A 15,978-nucleotide genomic window follows, 5' to 3' on the forward strand; every position below is an offset into this window, starting at 1 on the left:
GATTTGTAATTATTCAAGTGAGAGGCATACAAATGAAATCCTGTCAGATAATATAGACATTTCTACAATTATTACAGTGAATAAACACCAAAGAAAGCCACAGCAGGCCTAAAACACAACCGTCCTCCGAGAAAGATTGCAGGGAGGGTGATGAGTCCTAATACACTCTTACTTAGGTTGTCTGTCACACAAGGTACACAATTGCACACACAAACACACATTTTACATTTACTAATGTCTTCACCTCCACTGTGGAGTCTCTTTGGATTCAGTTCAGTTATGATAATATAGTCAGACTTGCTGAAAAATGGTCCGATTTTATTCCACAATTTCAAAGTTCTTCAAGCCATCAGGTGAAACTCCACGCTGTTGATGTACTGTTTCTGCCTCACTAAAGGCTATGTGCAGAAGATCTGCAGGTTTTATGTTAACTCTTGATCCCCCCCTCCTCCATAAAGGTAATTATTGGTTCCTGGTTGGACATACTCCTCCGTTTTGTCCCAGTCTGAGACCCAGCCTCCTCCTCCCCCATTGCCTCCGGCTCCGTTGGGATCTGCTCCCTGGTTCATGGCTCCGTAGCCTCCCCCACCGCTTGTGCGATACAGCTCCTCTGTCTCGTTTGCAAGCTCATCCTCATCAAGGATGCCACATTTATCATCACTCAGCTGCTCCGGCTCTGCCCAAGCTTGCTTCTCTCCAGATGCAAAGAGGCCTGCAGCGGCCCAGAGACATGATCAATCCGTTAGATACAGAGTTGTTGCACAGTATTCAGGCTTATGACAACCTAACTACAGCAGATTGCATTAAGATCAATGCACAGATTGTTGCATACTTGAACGCTGTAATGTGCCGGTTCTGGAAATATTAGTGAAAACAGAAGTCGTACTCACCATAGAATATAACACCTCCATAATGAACAAGCGAGGCAATAAGAAACACTCCCTGCCACTCCTCCCGCGTCTGTCAAAGTAGGTTGAGAGGAAGAAGAAGAGAAAGAGCATTATGAGCATGAGCATTATGAATGAGCCTGTACTCTGTATACCTTTTACTCAAAGAAACTTAAGCTCTAACAATTTAAGGACATGCACCATACATGTTTGTGGAATAATCCATGGTAATTATAAAAACACTCCTTCAGACAACAAAATAAGAACAGAAATGTATTTGATCATGTATTTTACAACACAAGCGCTCACCTTATGCTTCGTCATGGCACCAACAATAAGTGGGCAAACCATACCAGACAAAGTGCCGACACCGTTGGAGATACCCATGAGGATACTAGCATATCGTGGTGCAATGTCCAGGTGGTTGACATTGAAACCTTTTGAAGAAGGATAAATACAACATTAGCACATACATGATAGGAACGTTATACATACACAACAAACACTACAAATTGTACTTGAAAAAGTTGATATCCTCCATACAGAAGGGGCTTATTGGTGGGGGTAATGTAGATGAATTGATACAAAATATAACTACTACCACTAGTAACCAGTAAAAAAAAAAAAAAAGTAATTAAAAAACGTGGTTTCACCTGAAATGGCAAAGCCAGAGAAACCGACAGCCAGGACCAGGAAACTGATTGCAACAACTTTTGTATGAGAGAAGCCCACCACCAGCAGCAGGGTTGCCTCCATCCCAAACCCTGATGTAGACAAGTGAAATAGAATCAAAACAGAGAATGGATATAACGTGTTATTAGAAAACATTAATTATCATTCAAAAGTTCTGTAATTTGGAAGTGTGGTTAAATAAGGTACTCAGTGTGTGATTCTTTTAGGTAAGTCTTACTTTTACGTGGCTAAAATACGTTTTCAGTAGTACACATTGCTTAGCTCCTGTACTGGTACTCTTGTCTGCTTGTACTGTAGGTCAGCAGTACACTGACTATGGATAAGTACCTCACAAAACCCCACTTCAAAAGACCATAACTATCCCTTTAAGTCTCAATGCAACATGCTAATTTAAGTCAACTTAAGTCTGTCTTCTTCACCCCTTTCTCTTCTCCTGTTTCATGAAATGCTGTTGACTGAACAGTAATCTTAAGTTTGCCCAGTACTGACAGCTTCCCGCAAAGTGATATGTACACTGTATACTTCTCAATTTCACTTTGCTATCGATTTATCTCGAGTTCAAAAATAGCCGACAGAAGCAGGACTTCTGCTTAACAGAGAGTCATCATTTCCCTTATGCAGCAACTCTTTTCTCAGTACAGCTGACTAAATACTGTAGTTAACCCCACCATTAGCCAATAACGTTCTGTACAGTTTCACAAGACTGAATCAGCCTTCTGACAAAAATATATTTATGTTACATCAGATATGGCTACAGTTTTTTGTGGGGGAAAGAGCTGCTATTAAGAGCACAGCAAGTGAGCTATATTGATTGTGTACTACAGCTATGCATACCCCTTTCTGCAATTCTAAATGTGCTTTCTCACCTCCACAGTTCATAAGTTTCCTGACGTTAGTGGTGGTCATGATTTGGTTGGAGCGCAAATAGTCAGCAAGTTGGCCACCAATGGGCACGATAATGGTCATGACGAGGTGAGGAAGTGCAGAAACTAGGCCCACCTAAAGAGAGATGAGACAAAGAAAACAATATTTAGATGTAACCGAACCAAACCTGGAAAAAGACTTTCAAGAGCTTTCTGATTTCATAATGTCATGTTATTGGACATTTGGCAACGTTTGTTCCTGGTGCAGTACAATGCACATGACCACATCTGGTTTCTGTTACCTTGCTTATCTCAAACCCAAACACCTCTTCGAAATATGCAGGCTGACTGATGAGAAGCAAGTAGAAAGTCCAACTTCTGCAGAAATTTGCCACGATGATGGCATACACTGGCATGGATGTAAAGAAGGCCCTCCACGGCGTGTTGAATTTCTGTAACGCAGCAAAAATAAGTTACTTATTTCACTGATTTCGTCATAGAATTTTAAGCCTCTGGCTTTTTTTCTCAAATGTACAGCTGTTTAACTGGATTAATGACCAATTGTGTATATTTTTTGCGGATTTTATGCTGGGCATAAATTAAAAACAGCACATTGTGATCAATAGAATAATGGTTGGAATACATACTTTCTGAATTTATCTGGGCTTTCATTTCAGTCTAGTATGCTATTATTAGAAATGGCTCACGACGTTTCACACCCTCTTCATCCAGGCTAACTTCCTTATTACTCTTACATTGCTGTGCTTGTTTAGCCTCTCTTCATTCAAATCTACTTGCAGTCTCGTCCTTATGTTAACATTTTACATTAAACACCAGCAGCTCACATTCAGTTGAGGGACATGTAAATAACAGGGCAGGACACATTAGTGGTGTGTTACAGTGTTTGAATTGTATTATACAATTCTATTCTATGTACTGACCGTGATTGTATGTTGGGATGACTCTCCAATGCTTTCCTCAATATAAGTTCTCTCCTCCTCTGTGATGGTAGGATGGGCTGCTGGACTTTCATAAGACACCAGGAACCAGAAGCAATACCACATGATCCCAAAGCTTCCTGGGGGAGGAAGAAGACAGGCAGGAGAAAGAGGAAAGAGCAATGTAAGTGTCAAAACTGGAAAGAAAGGTCATAAAGAACAAGGAGACACGTTGACTATAGCTGCTGCCTCGGCATGCACTTGGATTAAATGTTGAACTTGGAACACTATCTCGGGAACACCGTAAGGAATTTTTTCATCTGGACTCAAACAACTGATTTGTTGTTCAAAGGTCACGGTGACTTCACAAAACACACCTACTTTTGACAATTTCCCACAAATGTCTAATAGAGTAAAAGTAATGACCATTTGGAGAGACATGGATGTAAACTGTAACATGACTGGACTAGTTTTTTTCTGGTTCTCATATGTATGATGCTTGCCTTTTGCAGTCTCCTTGTCCTTCTTTCAGTATGTCAGCATCTGCTGTGTTACTTAATCTTGTGCATAGTTGTTGTCACTAACCAACTAATTACCGTAGAACTCTGTTGTCATGTTTATTATGGCAACAATCACATTATATTGTAACTAAATACATTATATTGTAACTAAAGATAATGTGTATTTTCCCAAGTTATAGTTTGGTCCGAAAAAAGTAGCCTCAGTGTAAAGTATATATATTTAATTTTGTTAGTCTCCAGCCGGAAGGACAAAGGTCTCGTACCGTAGACGTAGAAGACTGATGACCATCCTGAGTACTGGACCAGGATTCCAGCTAATGGCATGGCAATCACAGCCCCAGCATAAGAACCTAGATCAAAGAAAAGCATGTGTTTAGGGCTGCCATTTTAATTCATTTCAATTAAACTTTTAAATTACAATACATTACATTTTATTTAGCTGACGCTTTTATCCAAAGCGACTTTCAACCATGAGTACAAACTCAGAGCAACAGGAATCACGAAAGTTTTACTATAGTAAAATAGTGAAGTATTGCATGTTCAGATTGCTTGTGTTGTTTGATCAATGAGTCCAAAACCCAAATAAACTGGAACCAACAAATTGTTGCATTTTTTATTGCAAAAAATAACTGAAACGTTAAATACATAGATACATTTTCTTTAAATTAACTAATGTATTAATTACAGTGATAACGGACTCACCACAAAAGGCTGTCGTGGCCAGGCGACTTCTTTCAAGAGGTGGGGCCCATTTTGCCCAAATGCCATGACAAGCTGGATATGAAACCCCCTGTGAGATAGCGAAGAAAAAGACATCATGTTAATGTTTCAAATAAAATGGAAATTGAAATATTTCTTGGTACAAATGTATTGTGTTTATGAGCAAGCTATATGGTCAAGCACCTCCACAAGTCCTTGACATATTCTGACAAGAATAACACAGCCAAAGTGCATCCGTGCTGCTGCAGGGATGAGCATATTCAGGAAAGACGTGGCCACTATAGCAAAGCCAAAAACTCTGGAACAGGAAAGAATAGAGACAGGAAGAGATAATGAGTATGTTTACAAGAATGTACATTACCCCTGGTATACAATAAATGGTGAATTAACAGACCTGTTTGCTGCAAACTTTTGACAGATGAACCCTCCTGGGATTTGGGTTACTATGTATCCCCAGAAGAAGGAACCATGGATCATTCCCACTGTTTCTGGATCCCAGTCAAACTGAGCTTTCTGTTTGGACAAATTTAATTAGAGTTTGATCCCTTAAATGCACTGAGGTGATCTGCACGTGCACGTATATATCTATGTGTTATGTACCAGAACGGACAGTAATACCGGTCATTAGATTAAGTGGGATTACTATCTCAAACTACAAAAATCTGAGGAATCCACAGGCTTTTGGTGGTAGAGTGTGTTTCACCAACACTTATATCTGCATAAATAATAATTAGATGATCTGAAAACACAACATGAACACTTGCTGTTGTAGACCACTGCCACTCACCACTATGACCTCCTTGTTGTCTCTAAAGACGGTGTGGCTGTTGACCATGCTGACGATGGCCACGCCCAAGTTACAGCGGATACCAAAGGAGATACAGAAGCCAAAGCCTGAGAGGATGGCGATGATGTAGCGCCTGGGCAGGCCGAAGCATGTGCAGTCCACCACGGGCAACTCCTTCTCCTCCACCAGCTCCGGCCGGCCCTCCGCCGACAGCTCGATAGTCTCGCCATTTTCTTGCTTCTTCTCAAGAGCTCTGTTCAGAAGGGATTAGAAAACCCCGAAAGGATTGAATGGAACATTTAATATATACGGTATTGTAGTTTAGATTCAAGTCAGACACTTGGTCCTGTAACAGAAATATACACAGTAAACTGTGTGAAGGGCTGGTGAATCTGTTTTCTTAAGAAGTTAATTTGAATAGTTCAACTTTGATATATCCTGAATCCTTGTATGTCTGTTTTGTCTGCTTGAGATTTGTTTGACATGATTGCCTGGGCACTCTATCAGTTGAAATATCTCAACTGATAGCAATGTTGCTACCAGGACAGCTTGACAATACACAACAGAACATACTGACATATGAGTCAGTGTGCAGTTTGCTGATTCATTGAACTAAACAGATATTCCAAATGTGTTTAGTGTGCCAGAAAACCGGCCATCAACTCTAAAAATTGTTTTGAGCCCTCAAAAAAATAAACATTTAGTTTACTCTGAGATTTTTATGTTAATGATTTTCTTTTAGAGCAGTCAGTCAGACGGTGAGCAATCCAAGTTTTTTTTTCTAAACTCAGTGAGAACAGATCCTGTTCTGAAGGCTTGCAGACTGACAGCTTGGCTCAATAAAAGATGTTCAGACAATCTTTCTCGCTGTCAATTTGACTGGTAACATCTTAACAAGAGACAGTCGGCACAGTTATCTGTCCGCCTACCACCACTGGAGCTTGCTGACATAACTTTGACTTATCCTGTCATCTAAAGGTGTTAATGAATTGGGTATTGTTGTTGCAGACATTTGTCTCCTGACAGAGCCGGCAGACAGTGAAGAATACAGTCCGAGTAAAATAAAAAACCTGTTTCAGCCTGGTGCATCCATGCTCCTCTTCTGCTTCCAAACAAGGTTAACTTTACTCTTTTTCTGCCTCTGTCTATAACCTGTGTTCATATGGTTGCTGAGAAACCCTGAGAAACCATGACCTCTTCCAGCCTCCAGTCTAACAGGCATCAAATATGTATCTAAAGGCAGCAGGTCATCTATTAAACATTGCAGTGCAACGCTGAGTTCTCACACACACTCAAGCTCTGCAGTTCCAAATGATGGAGCAAAGAGCCTGATCACAGCTGTATTTATTGTACATATTTAGTTTGTCATACATACATGTAAACGTTAAAAGCAAACATCCCTGTGGCCTTTAATTGTAATTCACATCCACCATAGAGCGACACATACATGAGAGTACATATCAGTCCACTTAGCCCTGCAGCTTTTAGCCAAAATACAACACCCAACAGTGCAGAGCATGAATAATGCTTGGATTGGGGGATGGGCATGTATTCTATAGACTACTCTATTTTACAGCTGGTTGTACAGGACAGGAAAAGTGACCAGGATCCTGGGCTAGAACTTAACCACATTTAAGTGTATTATGACTGACCTAAGCCACTGGGCAAACCATTAATACCAGTAGCCTACACCCACAGTGGCTATTGTGAGCATTCATCATGGTTGGCTTGAAAATCCAACAAACGTACTGAAATTAAACAGTGGCATATGTGCAATAGGTCAGTGCTGGGTCAAACTACCACTTACATTTCAATGCTATTCTGTTATTCATTCAACCTTTATTAAAACCATGAGAAATCTTCAAGGACATGTGATGCCCTCATTTACAATGATGTTGAGAGTATAATTAAAACAAAAATAAATACACAGAAGAAAGTAAAACACAATATTCCCATTCAAGAGCAGAGTAGTTTGTAATCATGGTTTTAAATTAACCTTTGTGTTGTAAAATGTTCCAAGTGTGCAAGGCACAAACACTAAAAGCAATTTTCCCAACTTAAGTGTGTGCACGGAGGACTTTAAACTCTAACCAATCACTTGAACAAGTCAGATAATGACTATATATTTAGTAAAGAAGTGATATATGATGACAACTTGTCACTAATGACTATACTAAATGTAGCAGCCAAAGTTAAAACTTTAGATCACCTCAAAGACGACAACAACAAAATAAAAAAGCCAAAACAGCTATAAAACTATGAATAAAATGTACTGAGTGTCATGCCATGTCAAAATAACTAATCACACCTTAAACTATTCTATTGTGTGTCGACCAGTCAGAGCCAGCAATAAGGGATAATGCACGTGCCAAAAGCAAATAAGTATGAGGCAATAGTTCAATCTTTTATTGTATGTGCAGCCTCTATAGGTATATTCAATGGGCCGCCGTGTGTGAGAACCTTATCCAAAGTTTAATGCATCTGTGTGGTAAACGTGGTTGATGCGATCACAGTGAATCTCTTTTGCATTATGACACTGATCCTAATGACGACCAAACCAACAGTGAGACCACTTCATGTTTTAACAGGAGACTGGTGTGTGTGTGTGTGTGTGTGTGTGTGTGTGTGTGTGTGTGTGTGTGTGTGTGTGTGTGTGTGGGTGTGTGTGTGTGTGTGTGTGACTGAAGGTATGCTAAAACACTCACGGACCAGTAGCCTTAAATTGTGGAGAGAAAATTAAAAACTGTGCCATGAAAATAAAATATTTTCATAGTGTGCATTGAGTATAGGATTTAAGTTATTTTACGGCAAACAAGCAAACTCCCTCTCTACCTTATTGTATATGTTATTTTATTTACATCATCTATTTATTTTCAAGATTATATATATTATAATTTTTTCCGCAGATCTTTCATCAGATGTTTGACGATGCAGAGATTTAACACCTATCCCAAATCTCTTCGTTAGTACAAAACACATGTTTTCAGCATCATTGCGACACGAGCCTCACTCATTTTGTTCATCCTGCTTACATAGAGGCCTTTCCAACTAATTCAGAATGGAGTTTTATTCTCTCCGCTGTGGGCTGTGTTGAATTTAGATACTCTCCACTCTAACGAACCCTGTCCTAAACCAGAATGTCACCGCTTTATCAGGAACGAGGACAATAACAATTCTGATATACCAGGGAAAGAAAAGCAGCAGGTGATCTTTAAACAGCCATTATTGAAGCTCTGGCGTCAGGAGATGTATTTCCCATAGAGACTTAAAAATGCATGGATAGCAAAATATTGAGTGAGAAAAAGACTGGTCTTTGTGTTCTTGCCAACAAACCTTATCAGAGCGGTTAAAATCAGTAATCAGAACTTTGGAAATAAAAGCTCCACAATTATCAAACATATAAGCTGTATTAGTATACTGTAAGCAGAGGTTCTAACAGTCTTCGACACTGATCAAGTATTTATGATTCTCACTCTTGAATTATTAATAACTATGGCTCTCTTGGACTATTTTTGTCTGGGCGGGCTTCTGTCTTCATTCTTCCTGTCTCCTCTTCATCTCTATCCCTGCCTTGTATCGTCAACTCCCCTGATTCATGCATCGTCTCTCACACGAAGGAGTTTTCTATCTCTGCAATACAATAGCCAACACACAGCACATATCGTATCTGCTGCAGTGACTTTTCATGTCTGGCCCTGAGTTAAAGAAAAGCCCTTGTAATCCTCACAAGCTACCTGACGTTCTCTCCGTTGCCCTCGTCACACCATGAGGAAATGTTTGGGCCGCTTATGTGAACCGTTTGACTCAATAAGAAAGGTGCTCAGTTTTGAATCTGGAAAGCGTGCAGAAAGCTGAATTCTCGTGACCTATTGTACTCAGTGAGTATTCCTGGTTTTGTCTGAGTTAATCTCTTAATTCATACGTCAAGGACAAATGTCAGGGCCGGTCAACAGCTTGGTAAAACAGCTTGGAATCATTGATCGGATAGAAGAGAGTCAAATAACTGCCGTAGATTGGTGGAAAAGCAATTCGGAGTGAGAATGTGAGAAAGTCACACAAAATAAGTACATTTGGAGATCATTAGCATTAGTTAAACAAATTGATTGATTCTGTATTCGCTGAGAGACCTCATACAAATCCTATTTTAGACAGGATAAGGGCAATTCATCTGGCAAGAGCCTCAGGAATGAGATGCAGGAAGAACCGAGGGGAATTGCACTGTATTTATTTGGAAATATTTATATAGAAATGATACAGTTTTTTTTAATGTAAAAAATCCCAACATCCTCTTGCTTAAGGTTCTCAAATGTGGAAATATTCTGTTGTCCTTGTTTTGCAAAGGAAAACAGCAAATTGAGTATTTTAAGGTTTTGCACTGATGGTTCATTGCAGCACTGATATAAATAGCTGAATGACAGGAGACTTTGAGTTCTACTTCAATGAGATCATGCTTCTGTTTTGTCTTGACTTCAGGTGATTTAAATACATATTATAAATAGTTGAATAACAAAGGACCATAGTTTAAAAAAATGGCAGAGTTAAATAAAACAATAACAACACTAATTTAAAAGAATTAACAGAATAAAGCTGATGTTATAACTGAAATCTACAGGGTTGCTATGCTGTTGACCGGCTCCATACTCAAAACGAAGAGTCAACACGGCAATGCCTCATGTCTTTCCCTCTGAGCGCCTGTTAAGCACGTTGCGTGCAGAGAGCAGCACCGGGGAACAGGCCGGTGCGCGTTACGCACGGCAGCACGGTGCCACTTGCGCACGTGCGCTCCAAGGAAATGAAAGCATTTAGGCCGCTGCGGGCTCTCTGTCGCGGGTTGAGTTGCCTAATCCCAGCTGTGAGATGCCCTGAAGAAGGGGGTGGGGGGTGGGGGGGCTCGATGACTAGCTGTCGGGCTACTTACGCAGGAGAGAGAGAGAGAGAGAGAGAGAGAGAGAGAGAGAGAGAGAGAGAGAGAGAGAGGTGTCCAAGGTGTGTGTGGCCTGCAGGGATTTACGTGGGCCGACAGCTTGGACGAGCAGAGGCTATTTCTGGAGAGGATTTAAGTGTTTAGACGCTCCATCAAATCCCGAGAGGAAGGAAGGGGAATTCATCAATACCTTCTCACGTTCAGATATCTATCACTGACCAGACTCCTCCTGACTACCTCACGTATTCAGCAGGGAAGATGTGTTACGCTTCTTTTTTGCCAACAGGACTGTTTGTGTAGTTCTCATAAACTCACTTGATTTCATTCCGCCATGTGTCTTGAGAGTCTAAAATCCCACATGAAGTAAAACATGAGTTCCGCCCTTGTCCACCATCACAAGTTTTGCTGCTCAGCTTTTGAAGCCTTTGAGGGTTAATGAAGGTCCTATACAAATAAAGTTGTAGTGCAGTTTATTTCTTAAACTGCAACTGCAACTTTTATCCAACCTTTATTTGTTATTTAGCTTTTTGACTGTTTTAATGTTTTCTTAACTGTTTTTAAATCTGCATTATGTTTTGATGCTTTTAATCGTTTTATGTGAAGCACTTTGAATCGCCTTGTTGTTGAAATGTGCTTTACAAATAAACTTGCCTTGCCTTGCCTATACTGTTCCATAAGGTGACACATAGCAGGCCGCACATCGTGCCTGACATTAAACAGAAAGTCACTCTCATTCAATTTGGTAAAACGGGCAAACGTAGCCTACTTTGTGCAAAGTGAACACATGTAAATACATTGCCAGATACACCTGCAACCCTGCAAACGCTTCCATAATTTAACAATGTGACAGCAATGCAAAAATACAGAGGAGAAATTAATCCAGCTATCGATCCAACGCTTCGTGTTACACCGATACGACAGTGTTCAGGCTAAAATGAAACCTTCATTGTCTTTGATTATTTCTCTGGAACAAAGGAGAAAGATACTTTGGGAGACCAATTTAGGTTCCAACGCATTTTGTATTCATAAACAATATTTGTAACTTTTCTTCATAAACTAAATGAAAGCAGTTGCATCTTGTATGTCTCATGTGCCAGATTCAGTAGCATATAGAGGGACAGATGTTGTGCCAGGTCATCTAACCCCATAATCCAGGCCTCTGGACACCTTGATCTCCAAAGGAGCAGTTTTCTTCTTCTCCTTGAAAGCCATTACTCGTAATACAATCAGGTTTTTAATGTAGATTGTAGGCAGTATTCATTGGAAAATATGAACTTTCTTGTTAACATAGCAAGGCAATTACGCCGTTAGCTTTTCAACACGTTCTTGTTGTAATTTGTCCCAGACAGATTTTACATACCCGTATATTTTCCCGAGAGTCTTGGCTGCCGCGACTTTAAACCTGTCCGGTCGGATCTCCATCCTCACGACTCCAGGATCCGACCAATGTGCAGTATTTGCGCGCTCCCGACTGAGCGCACAGCCTTCTCCTCTACCCCCTCCGCCCCGTCCTTGTCACTCACACATACAAAAAGAAAAACTTGATTTTACTTGATCGCTGGACTCCTTAACCCGCAGGTTCCTGTGCACCGGAAACTGCAGTCAGCGACACGGAGGTTTAATCTGCTTCAAATGCCTTTATATCAATTCAACCGAGCAGACATTGTCTGTCTATCGTTTAACAGAGTTCTTAATGTCCAAATTAACTTCCTCACACTCGTTGGTCTCCGTGAAGGTTCAGAGCTCGCTGGAGGCAACTTTCGACAGGATCCGTGGCCAAACGGTGTCTCTGGCCGTGGTCCTGAAACCAGATTACCGTTGCCTGCGCGCTAATCTCTCCAAGTGTGTGTAGTGAGTGGAATGGAAGGGAACATGTCACTTCCTTCCTCGCAGCCAGTCGGGCGTTTTAAGCACTGACTTTTCAAGCACCGTCTATTCTTGGAGAGACGCACGACTTGAATGGAGACAGTCAGAGTAAACACTGTCCGATCGAAGCATATTATCAGAGTTCCCAGGTTGTATATGCGGGAGGGGCAGGCTGTTCCCGGGACGCTGCCATGTATTCTGGGTTGGCGATTATCTGAATTTAATTGACATGCGATTTAAAACAACAACAACAAAACACTATAGATCAGCAATAGAAAACAAGAATAGTGGGATTTTAAAAACGTCAGTTTTGTTGTGGTTCTACCTTCTCGTCTCAGCAATGCGTCCTTCATAAACGTCATATCAGTGGCAGAGCTGCCACAATTTCTGCTTTCTCTAGTTGCCGTAGAAAAGACAGTGAATCACATTTCGGCCATTTGAGTTCATTTTACTAACTAATATGGAGAAAAAACGGACCAAAAGGTCAGTTTTATATTTATATTAGTGATATATTGACAAATAACGTGTGTAAAAGAAAAATATTGCATTGCAGCTAAGTGTGTATTTCCCTTTCTTCCAACTACAATGTGTCATATCAATATGTTCAAAATGTTACTGAATGCATAACTTGAAAGTCTTTAATTTACTTCTTTTTTTTAATCATAACATCATGAGAAGAGGTGCAAACGTTATTTTTGTATTCTGATATCTGCAACCTATGGTGTAGCTGAGTCCGGAATAAATGTCCATGAAAGAAACAGGCAATAGGCCATTATTACAGAGGACATGTGACATGTCCCAGGTATAAATACAATAATCAATGACGGCTTAATTCCATTTAGCCGCATCAGTTTCAGGGTCCAGGTGTCGTGCATGCCGGCTCATTGTGAAGGCTTACTAGGACACTTCAATAGCAGAGAGCTACCATTAATGTTAGGAACAAATTATTCTAATTCAATCTGATGTGGTATATGTAACAAGGGACTGTAATTAGAAATAAGCGAGACAACATTTCTTTAATAACTGGAAAGTTTATTCGTTTCTAGTATACCAACTACTGAAAGGGTGGCCGGTATTAGATAAGGTGCAGGAAAGATGTAGTTTAATGTAGCTAATGTACGACTGCAGTATACATAAGGTCATGTTGCAAAGGTAAATATTAAAGGCAGATTTGGTGGTGGCTGTGGGCAGTTAAAGGGCAACAGGTCAGGAGGTCTATGGTTGACGATCGTAACAGATTTAGCAATTGCAGCAGGTGGTGGAGATACTTCTGATATCGCATCACAGGACTCTCCCGTATCTATTCTACCACCAAATGCCACTGAATAAGTCCCTTCATTTCTAGAAGGGCAAAGTAATTTGCCTTCAAAAATTAAAACTTTGATGTGTACAGATATTGGAAAACATTGTGCACATTCAAAGAACAACTACATTCAAAAGTCTCGCACCACCAAGCATTCAATATCAGATACAGCCTTTCTCCAGATCCCTCGCTGATATAGTTCTCAGAGAGTGAGAGGAGCGGAAGACGGGAGGAAAGGGCATGGCAGAGGGAGGAGGAGACAGGCACGGTGGCACCGATATGATGGATGGGGTGTCCGAAAGCGAGCCGTAACCAGGTCTCTGCACATCCACCACACTGGAGCCAGCAGAGGCGTAGAAATACACGGGGGGAGGGTCCATGGGGTCTAGGGTTAAATCTGCAGACAGATAGAAAGGAACTGCTTTTAAAAGTTGTAGATATTTCCTGTTAACATTTTATTAGATGTATCTACTGTGTTAACACATTTGCGGTTGTATCTCTACTATTAAAGCTACACATAATTTATTAGTGCCTCCAAATTACAGCAAGCAGGAAGTGCTTCAGTTCCAGGAAGTCATTTTGCAAGTCCATAAACACAATACAGCATGCTGATGTTTAATAACCCAGCCTGCCTGTGATACTTTACAGCAAACAATACCCAAGAGACGAGAGAGGAAAAAGATCAGATATTGACAAGTCCGGTCTTCTCTCTGTGTCTGCTAATGAGGAGACTGTCTGTATTTCAATCTTTAGCTTCCTTGTATCACTGAGAGAGAGAAGTGTCTATGCTCATAGCCGTCACTTTTGTTTTAGTTTGATCTGCAGTCATACCACTTTGTAGTGAAGGCAGATAAGATAGCTTTATTTATTTTACTGACAGTCCATGAAGCCAAGTTTCCTCAAGTGTAAGACCGAAAGAAGCTCTAATGCAACAATAATTTAATGAAAGTCTATGTATCTACCCAAGTCATCGTCAAGCGGGGTGTGCAGGTACTGGTGTTTGGTGTAGAACTTGTTGTAGATACAGTACACTGCAGCCATCAGAGCGAAGGTTCCCATGGACGCAGCGATGAACAGGCCCACTTTGGCATTATCTTTGTCCACATGGCCATCTGTGGAGGCACAATGACCTTCAGTCAGACCTTTCTCACCCAAATTCTGTTTTGCTGCGAATATTTACAGTTGTACTGAACGCATTTCTTTAAACTGCACTTACATGTTCGCTTTGCATTTAAATGAGTGGTTTCCTCTTTTCTGAGTAGGTCGCGTATGTGTGGGGGAGGAGGGGCGGCCGGGGCCTGATGGGCGTTTAAGTCCTGCAGGGTACTCTGGGAGCTGCTCAGTGGAAACGCCATCAGCAGGCAGAGAGCGGCAAGGCCCGCCATGTGGGTCATCCACTGGTACGGCAGCAAGTGAATATTAAGATGCTTGCCAAACATATAATCAATGAAAACAACAATAGCATTTGTATCTGAAGGTTTTCTACTTGTTTTGTTATATACATGCTTTCTCTTTGCTGCCAACTGTGGAGTTTAATAATAGTAAAAACTATATTGCAGTTGTATTTCATGCGCTACAGCTTGTTGTTCATAGTTATACTGTCCCAGTATATATAAACAAAACATCTCTATACTATACACCCCAAAACACTTCCACTGTTATTCAAAGGCAAGTTTTAACATTTTAAAACGGATCTTATCATGACTTACCTGAAGTCGAAGCGAGTGAGTGTTGTGCGTCTCTCTGCCGGGTGTTGGTCCTGTTCTCTCTGCCTTTCTGGCTGACTGATGTGAGGCTGCATCCAAGACAACCGAACTCCCCCGACACCTAATATTTCCAAGAGCACACCTGAGAGTACTCTTCCACTTACGCATACACACATGAAAATGTAAGTGTTATGTCGAGTCAGACAAAGGGACAATTTAACAGCTTTTCTTTTACAGTAGTTCTGCTTTGGCACAATGTTTAGTAATCGTTCTAATATTTTCATGTTTGAAAAGGAAACAGAGAGAGGGCAGGGGTTGCTTGCCCATAACAAGTTAATATATTTTATTTAGGTCATTTCAATCACAACAAAAGCTGTGATTCAGAAAAAGAGCAATCTAACCAAATAAGCTTAAGTTTAATTGTGTTTGCAGGTCACACAACACAAGGGTATTTATTCAGCAAAGAAATGCTCTGATATGAGTGCAACAGCGCTCCCTGCTGACACATAAATGTACTGATTCAATCTCATGATTGTTCCCAACAACTATTATGCAAAATCTAAATAGTTTTAAGATTTAGAAATACAAACCTCTCTTATAAAAATAACAGAATCCAGCAACCTGAGGGATTCTCTGGACAAAGAAATCAAAAGAAAAACTAAGAAAATGCATAGACAACAAGACACCCTCTACTCTCAATTCTCTAATGTTAATGGATACATAAAATATAAATATATACACACACAACAAACAAACACAACTCTGGTGAA

General features: G+C 40.5%; 1 protein-coding gene across 1 annotated transcript; it reads right to left on the minus strand.

The window, feature by feature from the left end:
* Window positions 1–422: 422 nt before the first annotated feature.
* On the minus strand, window positions 423–11,755 carry LOC306751034 (vesicular glutamate transporter 1-like; the record flags this gene model as incomplete). The annotated part of the gene is made up of 13 exons (XM_079234545.1): window positions 423–712; window positions 891–960; window positions 1,197–1,324; window positions 1,541–1,651; window positions 2,447–2,579; window positions 2,746–2,895; window positions 3,385–3,521; window positions 4,166–4,252; window positions 4,605–4,692; window positions 4,806–4,920; window positions 5,017–5,135; window positions 5,410–5,662; window positions 11,694–11,755. The coding sequence occupies 13 exons, from the start codon at window positions 11,753–11,755 to the stop codon at window positions 423–425; spliced, it is 1,743 nt and encodes a 580-aa protein (XP_079090671.1).
* Between the last annotated feature and the right edge of the window lie 4,223 nt (window positions 11,756–15,978).

Source organism: Taurulus bubalis, assembly GCF_910589615.1.
Source record: "Taurulus bubalis genome assembly, chromosome: 2".
NCBI lineage: Eukaryota > Metazoa > Chordata > Actinopteri > Perciformes > Cottidae > Taurulus > Taurulus bubalis.